The 10,552-nt window shown below is 44.3% G+C and overlaps 1 protein-coding gene across 1 annotated transcript; it reads right to left on the reverse strand.

The window, feature by feature from the left end:
* Positions 1-756: 756 nt before the first annotated feature.
* Positions 757-10,270, reverse strand: LOC144819927 (uncharacterized). The gene is made up of 5 exons (XM_078677629.1): positions 10,198-10,270; positions 7,909-8,013; positions 2,542-2,601; positions 1,751-1,816; positions 757-1,017 (listed from the first exon to the last, which is right to left on the reverse strand). The coding sequence occupies exons 1-5, from the start codon at positions 10,219-10,221 to the stop codon at positions 955-957; spliced, it is 318 nt and encodes a 105-aa protein (XP_078533755.1). The 5' UTR covers positions 10,222-10,270; the 3' UTR covers positions 757-954.
* Positions 10,271-10,552: the final 282 nt, after the last annotated feature.

A 10,552-nucleotide genomic window follows, 5' to 3' on the forward strand; every position in this document is an offset into this window, starting at 1 on the left:
ATAATTACTTCACTGAAAACTTAAATCAACTTTTGATTTATGTTCCAAAGCAAATCTGTTTTCCCTGTTGATAGTTCAGCTTGAATCATTCTACAACTCTAATAAGATCAGGGACTCAAGTTTGCCTGGACCATTACCGAATACCCATTTAGGATCTAAATTCGTAACAACTGTTGCCAGGGCCAGACTGGGACACCAAAAGCAGCCCTGGCAAACATGCTCCAAGTAGCACTGCTCCCTAGTCTCCTTGTGAATCTCCCCTTCTGTCCCTCTGGCATACATGCCAACATTTAAGGACAAGGAAGTGGGAGATTTATAAGAAAAAATCGGGAGAATGAAAATTCCCCATTGACTTCTGTTGTAGAAAATGCAATTTCAGGCGGGAGACTGCTAAAATAAAGCCATTTTTGGCTTTTAAAATCGGTAGTCTCCCGCCTGAATCGGGTCTGTTGGCATGTATGCTCTGGTCGCCGAGCTCTACCGTTACACTCCCTCCTCTTCAAGCCTTACCTTGCCTGTTCCAATTTGCCTCAGTAAGCTGGGAAGTTAGAGGCACCAGGACTCTCAGAAACAAGCCTCCAAGGGCTCCAGCCAACCGAGGAATGTTCAGTGGGAATTAAAGGCCTGTCCAGCAGACTGCTGCTCACTTCTGGTAAAGTGCCCTCCTCACAATAGAGGGAGAGGACATATTACCAAGTCCCCCCCCCCCCCAACATACCACAAATATCACTGATGAAATCAAGTAGATGGAAGAGATTTAAGTGAAATATTTTTATTAGAAAAATAAATTAATGCCTAAATAATCAGTCCCTTATAAGGGCCTGCTATAACACTGGTTTATTAATATAAATAAAAGTTAATATATAATATGCGAGTTCCAACAATTTCATATGTGCTTTGGTCCTATAACAGAATAAAACCGATCTACAGTGCAAAGTAACAATTGTGTTAAAATCAGCAAAGCGCTCTCAGTTTTGATTTGATTGCAGCCTCGTTAGCTCCCTTCACTGTAGCAACCTAAAAAAAAAGGGAGAAAATAAGCTAAAAGCTATTGTAGACAACCAACATCACAGCTCAAGGACAGGACAAAACATCCTCATCTCAAATATTAAGAGTAAACTGGCGTATAAAAACCCTTGCGATACTATTAAGATCAACAGTACTCTTAGCAGCTCACTTCAGCCAGGGAGTGAGAGCAGGCAATTTTCTTTAGAGAAGACCATATTACAATCCCTCACGGAAAAACTGGTATGGAAAAAAAAAATAATAATTGTAAACCTTCCAGATTTTCAATTTTGTTCAGTCCTTACACATCCCAATGAGATCTGTAAAATTGATATTTTTTCAGTTGTTTTCTCCCTGTGAAAGAAAGCAGCTTCTTTGCATAACCGGCCACACCCAGCGGCCTCTGAACTATCCATCGAATCAAATTAGCGGAAAGGGACCTCAAATATACCTGCACAAGAGAACACCCCCCTCCCCCCGTCCATTTCCAGTACCATGGACGTAAAGGGAGCAGTTCGTAAAATGCTGATGCCATGAAGGTCCAAGAAGCTTAGTTGGTCTCTAGTCAACGTTACAGCTAAAGAGTCAGAAACCAAAACACAGGTATTTTAGTTTCCATTGCTTATTGTGTGGCACTTAATTCCAGTTTTCTACAAGAAACAAAGGTTTCAGTTGATAGCAGGGGTCTTAATTTGCTGTTTAAAGAGCTTCAAATTGTGATAGAAAAGCAGAAATCCACACATACCTTCTTAAAATCCTTGATGAAAACGAAGGTGGGCATTGCTTCTATTCTGTATCTTTCGGCCAACACCTGTTGGTAAGACACGACAATATAATTCAAGCACATTAGTTTAATGGTAAGACACGACAATATAATTCAAGCACGACAATATAATTCAAGCACATTAGTTTAATGGTAGATGTCGTTATAATTGAAATGACAGTTTTTCGGGAATGTCATGCCTTCTACACACCCAGCCAAGCAAACCACGACTCCAGGCAGGAGTCGTCTGCACCTGTAGAATGCCACAAGTTCAGAGGCAGTTACCGCCGTACATTAAATTAGGTTAAAGGAGGTTGATGCTAATGCATCTTATCAAGTCGTGGAGACTGCCAAGTCAGCCAAGAAAAAGGGACTCAAATGCTCAGGTTTTAGAAACTAAATTTAACTTTAGTTAAGCAGCACCCTCTCGTTAAGGTCAGCCATTTGACCAATTAGACAGTACCTGTGCAGGGTGACACAAGAAAAAAGTGTTCTGCTCCATTTGGGAATCCAGAGTAAACCCAAGACCACGAAAATGTGGAGAGAAAAAAAAAAAAACACACCAAAAAAAAAAACTCTAACTAAACGCAACCCTACATTGTTCTAGCCTGCGTCAGATCTCTGAGTCAGATCTCTGGCTAAGGGCTAACAATTGGCAACTCCAAGTTAAGTGATTTCAATTCTTTTTTGTGGGGTGGGCGAGGGGCATCCCCGTTTCGCAAAGTTACGTTTACTGACCACAGTATCAATGTTAAGGGCTCCGTTTCACTTACCGGGATGTCATCAACATCCACTTTCAGAAATACTACACCACGGTACTCCGTGCTGAACTTCTGCAGAAAGTATATAATGAAAAACAAAGTTATGCACGTCATGGACACTCCCACCTGCTAAGCATGTGTCAAGCCACACTATACACTTCATACCTTTGAACTTATGAATAACACAATTTCATGTATGGCATTTATTTACCGTCAAACACCAGCACGAAGTAGGATGCACACGGGACGAGTAAATCATTTCAGAATACTAGGAATTAGGAAACAGACATGCAAGAACCGATGCAGACTTAAGACTATCCGAAATTTAACGTTTAACCAGTTCAATCAAAAAGAATCCATGGCAATCAGGTCACAGTAGAAATGGCCCATTTAAGGTGCAGCCTCTTAGTGTCTCTAGTTGTTAACAAATTAGTATTGAAGTTTGACTTTGGATGCACTTTAAGCATTTGCATCAATTGGGCCTCTTTGTCCAGCTCCAAGTACATGTGTGAATCGACCCTTCAGCTAGTACCTGGTGACGACCAATAACAGAGCACTACAGAGGACATGACTATGAAGTGTAGAGTCAAGTCCTCTTTCTCTGATCAGTACTCAGTCCATAAGTGGGCTCTACATTCTGGTGCCCCCCCACTTGCAGAAGAGTAAAATGAAGGTTTCACGATGGAAAACAAGTATGCGGTCCTGCAGGACACAGGAAGGACACCATTGAAAGTACTGAAGAAATGTTTGGAAATCTTGCCGCCTTAAATGTCTACAGCACAAGAGCATGAAGGTTTGCGTCAATGTTGCAAGTGTTTGCTGAGAGCAAAAAGTCCTCGAAATACAGAAGTTAAATTCAAAACATTGATAGATCTATGCATCCATGTATTGCATAATTCGTACAACCTTTAGGTTTTGGATTGCAGTACCTCTTACCTTCTATCCAAAACTCATCTTTACCACCTTTTAATACAAGTAACCGTCACCACAACTAGTCTAGGAAACCAGAGCCTCCAAGGCATGCTGCCATGAGTTTCAAAGGGTTTAAACAAACTGAGGACCTGGCAGATTATGGAGACCTGTCCTACCTGCATACAAAAAAATAAAATCCACTCATAAATGTGGCCATAACCTTCCACTTAAAATATATACAGAATGTTAAAACACCTTGGATAAAAGCCAGCAACTTGCAATTCTCTGTAATTACACCAGTTATTACTGAGTCAAAGGAAGTAAATTCCACAGACTTATCTAGCATATAAAGTGCAGGGCATAGTGGCAAAACACAAAATTGGTACAATAAGTGCCTACAACTTCCAACCCAGGATAAAACCTTTAAGTTAAAAACTTTAGTGATTTTAGTCTACTAATAGCACCAAGAACAAATGTTAAAAGTTCATGGACACTAGCGGTTTCAGATACACCAGGGATCTAGAAGTTATAATCCCCCGTTAACATAGTCGGAATTGACAATATTTGTGCGGTAAAAATATGCATATTTTTTTCACACAAAAGAAAGTGTAATGAAACAGGATATCACATGGACATATCAGAAATTGAGGGCTCAAATTGACCAAGTGGGAAACCAAGCACCTGCATCATTAATCCCAACCTGAACCTGGGGATAAGTTTCTCATTTAAAGTGCAATCAATCCACTCTAGGTTTGGCTCCAGGGATGGAGCAGAAATGTGAATCTCCATATACTTGGATAGACCGTTTATTATTAAAATTGTGGTCCTCTCTCAGGGCTCTGGACATTTCCTTAAATATGGATTTACTCTAAGATCTCTTTTCCATGGTGGCAGACTTGGGAAAAGTCTGCCTTCCCAGGTTAGTTAACGCAGTTCTGTAGTAAAGCAAATCAGGAAAATGATGCCACTCTTTCACGAGAGGCATTCACGGATAGCTCTATTCCGTGAGGCATGTAGATTAGCCCGGGTAGAACACTACAAAAGCCAAGGAGCCATCTTGATGGTATCCTCACTCCACCCCCAGCTCCTGGTGTACAATATAGGTACTGCAAGCAGGGGGGGGGGGGGGGACAACACTCCCAGAAGTAGCCCAAGCACCCCTTTTCGCTCACCTACAGGGGGCTTGTATTTGAGTATCCCCAAATTCCTGTACCGTAAGTGAATACAAGGTTACAGTTCCTTTTTATAGACTTCCAGTGAGGGGCACCCGGTTTTCAACAAAGCATTTAGCCAAATTAAAAATATAGCCCATTGAGGCGAAAAATGTGCTCCTCAACTTAGCAATAGGTCACCAATTACTCCTAGAATTGGTAACTACTTTCAGATATGAAAAATCCTCAGTCTGGGCAACAAGATGACCATGCATATGGGCACCCCTCATCGTATCATTTCTGGGCTTGAAAACCAGGATAAACATCTTCACTGGGTTGGTAACCAGGCTCAATGTCCCCATAAAAGGCAAACTCCTGGAATAAGCAATAAGACTAGGGGGGGTTCTAGACAAGACATTATCCATGTATAATAACGCTTAGACCTTTTTCCTGCCACTTGAAGGAGCGTCTGATGCAGCATTTCAAAGTGCTGCACCAACCCCATTGATATACAAAAGAAACAATGTAGAAGCTAAGACAGTGCGGTCACACCCCTCTCCCTAGTTTACAGCCATCTGGCCATTCACCAGACATATTAACGAAGGGCTCTCGAGAATTGTATCAGATTGTCCCCCACCCCAAGGTAAGATAAAACTTCTCAGCCCCCCCCCCCCCACCCCATCCCCGACTCCGCTTTCTAAGGCTTAAGAGATAAACAAAGGCCAGGCAGACAGTGCCCTGGCTGGCTAGACTATATTTAGTTAGCAGCAAATGTACATTTAGGCATTGATTAATCATGCTCAGACCCTCTTGGAACCTGTACTACACAACCAACAGCGTGTCTGTCACCTACAACAGCTCTTCCTCCAGCTTTTCTTCTGAACTCAGCAGTGTTATTGGCCAATAGCACACAGGAGATTGTGGGTTTACCCTCTTAATTGGCACCATCACAGCAGTATACCAGGTCTGCGAGAGGTCCTCTTTACAGATTGCATTAAAACAATTACAAAGGAGGGGGGCCCATAGATGCGGTGCAGATCTAGAAAGGTCCGTAGGGACCTCATCCGGGGCTTCTTGGGTAGACTTCATTGCCGCCAAGGTTTCAACATACATAGATTAGGGCTACGGGGAAGACCACTTCTTTGCAATGTTGACCTTATAGGGGGGCGGGGGGGTGAAACAAGGGCTATTCAAGGGTTGTGGGACAGGTGAAAAAGTACTTTGATCCGCCTCAGCATGTAAAACAGTGCCTCCAGTGGACGGTGATGGTATACTAGCCCACCCATTTACCCTCCTCGATTGGAGGTACCCCAAGATGGTTAGTCAATAGCCAAGGGGAGAATCAGATAGCTTAATTTAGCTCTGATGGCCACCAGGTGGGTGTAAATAGGTTCAATCTTGCACTGAAATGGGGTCCTTGTGATCTCTATAAAGGGTCTCTTTCACCCTGTAGAATATCATCTTCTGCCAACCCTTTGGTGAGCTTTGGAATGAGATTAGATACGCAGGGCCTCTTACACTTGGAGCTCGGACACTTCCTTTTGCCTGTGGCACCTGGCACTTAATCCGCTCTATTGGTTTTCAGATTAGTCCCCTGGTGCTGATACTAATGAAGAGGCACCAGCAGGTATTGGCTCGGTTGCTTCAGCTTTGACTGCACATCTAGGACGGTACTTGCCACAACAGGTGTTTTGCACACCAAGCAGGACTGGTGCAGGGATTGGAAGGTCAGGAGAGCGGCGGATGGCGCTCCGCCAGCTCAGTGCCTTATGAGACTACCCCCACCGCCCGCTTTAAGCAGCCAGGAAAGCTCATGTTGCTCCAGAGGAGTCCACCATGGTCTTGCGCTTTACCATGTTCAACAGAAATCAACACTGGGGATAAACAAAAAAAAAACAAAAAAAGAATAATCGTGTGAACTGAGAGCAGGGCCACCCTTGCCAGGAGCACAGTCTAAAAGCAAGTGGCCTGACGTGGTCAGCAAGAACACATTTACAAAGCAGGGGTGGCTCGCTGGTATGAGTTTATTATAGCAGTAGCCAGGAACCTCGCTCGCGCTGCAGTGTCAGTGCGTAAACCGGCACTTTAGAGACAAGGTGCCAGCACCCAGTAATGCTTCTGGGGAAAGAAGGTTTGCTATTTCTTTACCTGTTACTAAACCGCTTTGTGTGAACGGTTCAAATCGGGCCTTCAAATGGGAATAAAATCAAGACAGACGTTTGTGCAGTATGTGTTGGGAGGGGGGCAGCACTGTCTCAACAACATCCTGTGATTTTGAGCAGATCACTTAAGTGGTATCAGGGAGGTCATAGGAAAAACGGGGTTTTGTCAAAGTGCTATTCCCTAGTTGTGGGCACTACCGAACACGAAGACTGCTTGTAACAAAAACCGTCCGTGTACACGTTCACTTGTAGAACCCCGTGTGTCTCATTCAGTCTGCACCCCCTTTGAAGTCTGGGGTTTAGCCAGGGCATTTCACTAGTGGGAGGAGATCAGAGACGCAGCCCTTAACATTTCTAGCACATGCAGGGGCTGCTGCATCAGTGAGGAACGAATCCGGGCAGCTAAAAAAAGGTTTGTTTTAAGGCAAAGAAAGAGCTCACCAGACCTAAAAAGAACGTGTGCACTGAAGTAATAAATGTTCAAATGTTGGTGTCACTGAAATGCGGAGGCAGAAAGCAAATGCTTTTACAAAATTCACATGCTGCTCAAATGTGCTCCCTAGCAACCCAGGGTCCTCCTATAAAAAAAAGTTTATAAACTCCAGCCCTTTAATGCTTGCCTTACTGTGATGGGGTAAACCCTTTAGCGTACGAGCAGAGAGGAGCCACTGTCTAAAGAGTTACAATGCCTTTCAGATGAAACAAGTGGGGGGGGGGGGGGCTAGAAAAAACACCTTAAGAGGGGGGCAAATAGTCACCTGTGTTTTTCTAGTTCCACGATGTTCTCCCGACATCCCAGCCTATATTCGAATCGGTATCCCTCTTCTCTTGATTATAGGAAGCAAGTGGGGTGGCCTAGCCCAGCCACCGACAGGCCCACCCTTGTCCCAGGCATGTCCTGCATTGCGGGAGCACCAGGCAGACTTGGAGTACCTTGTGGTCAACCCTTCGCTACCCATAGCGGCACCACCAAGTGCAGTGGATTGTTGAGCTGCTGATCCCATTTCAGGGGACAGGTGATGCCTTAGGGAGGTCAGAGCGCCCCATCAGATTCAGCAGGGAACAAAGCCAGGCCCATTCGAAGTCCTTCACAAGGCAGGGGATGCCTTGATAACTGGGTCCCAACACATAGTATTAAAGAGGGGCTTACTTACCTGAAACACAGGTGCAATCATTCTGCATGGCCCACACCAAGACGCAGTGAAGTCTACGACGACCAGCTTCGAGTGGGACTGTGCCAGTATGTCATCAAACTGAGCCTGGAAAAAAAATGAACACAACAGATTGGTAATGTAATCATCATTGAGAAGTTAGAAAGACTTCTTCCAATTACCTTTCTAGTTCATCTGGCCTATAGCAGCCATGACCGATGCCCGCCTCCTACCCTACACAGAGCACTCTAGCCAAGGTTCAGCTTTTGAGCTGCAAACAAGTGATCTGAGGAAATCACCCGGGATTGTTTTACATACGAGTTTAACCCCAAGACAGATTGCTACCTGCAAGTTATAACAACGTACACTAGTTGGCATAAGGAACAAGGCCCTGGTGAAATTCAATACAACTCTAGTCTTTTACGATTTCACCTAGTGCTAAATGATGGCACTCCACCGTGTGGTGCAATTCCACCTGCAACAGGTCTGCTTTTAAGAACGTATAACCAGAAAATAAGTTCTTGTTTGCAGCATGTGTTTAGCACTACCTAAGGAGAAGCATGTCAAGTTAAAATGAAACTTGTGAAAACTGAACATTTCTATGTACCTTGCAGATGGACTTAATTTTGCAAAAGCAAATTAAGTGAGTTTTACACACCGCTATGTTTGGAACCTCGAAGTTGCATGGAGACTAAACTACATGCCACAATCATGATCCTCAGGTCACTCCTGAGGAATGTGCAGGGACCCATGACATGCGCCCCTTGTTCTAGGCCGAGCTCCGATATCTAGAGTGTGCGGTTTATTACAGACTTAACGAGGTCTTCTGTAGAGAAGCAGATGTTAGGGACGGCCTGAAGGATACTGCGTAAAAGCCACACTTGTGACGTATCTAATAAGTTCTCTCCCATGGATGAGCGCGATGGGAAACGTTTACTAAGGAGCAAGGCCAGACCAACTTAACACAAAGCGCCTAGCACGAGGGGGAAGGTCGAATAAAGATACCCTTTAAATTGGCCATTGACTGGCAAAATAGCGGATAAACTATTAACCACACAGGACTATTAGAACAGTTACATTAACTTACAGTCGCCTGCAGAGACTTAAACCCAACGCCCCTTAAAGCCCAATGTGCCTGAAACTGACTGGAGCGTCACAAACACGGCTACGGACATGAAGATGTGGTTTATTGAGCGCTCACGATCCCATTGGCTAAAAGCCCAAAACTAATTGATAGCCTGGAGAAACTTGGCAGCTGCGTCTAACAGACACAGGTGAGCCAACAAATTAACAGGGAGAGCCGAGTCAAGGGTCTGGCTCGGATCTCAGAGCACGAGCCGAGCCCTGAAAAGGTTTGCTAAGTAAATCATGCAACTACCATCACTTGGTATATGATAAAGTCTATTCAAAACTCAATTCGTTTATTTCGTCAACATGGAAAGGCTTTGAAATAAATCACATGACACCGCATCAATAAGAATGTATCAAGAGTGATAGTTCTCTAATGGTGCACGTTTAAATAGTAAGAGACAGGTCACTCATTTACACCCTGTACTGGGCCCAGATTATACAGCAACCACAGTTGAATCAAATCAAACAGGTATTTGTACAACTTGTAGTCTGAACTCACCTTTCAAAGTGCTTTCATATGCGTGAGATAATGAAGAAAATTGTGCGCAAGATCACATAATTAAGCAGGTTTTCTGGTTTCACTTTGTACAAAACGGCCAGTCAATCGGTATTCATTGGATTTCATTATTTTAAGGCGTTGCTTTTACCGCAATGCTTGTTTCTGGAGGTTCCATTTAGAGCGAGTTCAGAGCTCTTTAAATGAACACCAGTTACATTAGGTCACATTCATTGCGTATACACGGGTGAGATGAAGGCTTTGATGGGAGTCACAGGGTGTGGAGCCGACGCCGAGATTGGAACCTGGTCCCCAGCTCCAGAGTCGGCAGCTCTGGCCCCAAGATCACACATCCTGGGTGGAGCGAGGGTGAAGAGCAGAAGCCGCATAAAAACTCGAGATTCCGACAGCTGGGCTTCAGCTTTCGGGGGCTCCCCAATCGCCACCTCCACTAATTAATACTAAATTAGAGAACCAGTTTTCTAGCACTACGAGGAATCACAATTTAAAGAAAAACCTGTCCAAGTGAGCAGCTACGCTCCTCTCGCTTTTAATGGATTGTTTTCTGTTTGAACAAACGAGCATTAGTTCTCCCTAGCCCTCTTCCAGGCCTCTCTCCAGAAAAAAATAATAATTACACAGCCCAGATTTAACAAGAGACTTACCACACTCCTGATCTTCCTCACCATGCTGATAACAGGCAGAGCGGAAAAAAAAGTACAATATAAAATCTGCTCTAGCAGCGACCAGACAAACAGCACAGAGCCAAGATAAGTACTGCAGACGCGCTGCACAAGGGGCTTTTAAACCTGTGAGAGTGGGCGGAGCCGCGCCGCGGGGCCTTCTGTGGTGGCGGGATTTCCGTTTATCTTTAAACAAAACAAAAAAAATTAACTCTACTTTTTTAGGTTTCGACTTTGGCGAGGGGCGAAGCCCCGCCCAGACGAAATCTTTTGTTTTTAGTAGTGAGGTTCGGACCGCCTCTGCCTCTCATTGGCTAGCTCCATAAATGGAGGCTAG

The sequence above is a fragment of the Lissotriton helveticus genome, chromosome 2_1, assembly GCF_964261635.1.
Source record: "Lissotriton helveticus chromosome 2_1, aLisHel1.1, whole genome shotgun sequence".
NCBI classification, from domain to species: domain Eukaryota; kingdom Metazoa; phylum Chordata; class Amphibia; order Caudata; family Salamandridae; genus Lissotriton; species Lissotriton helveticus.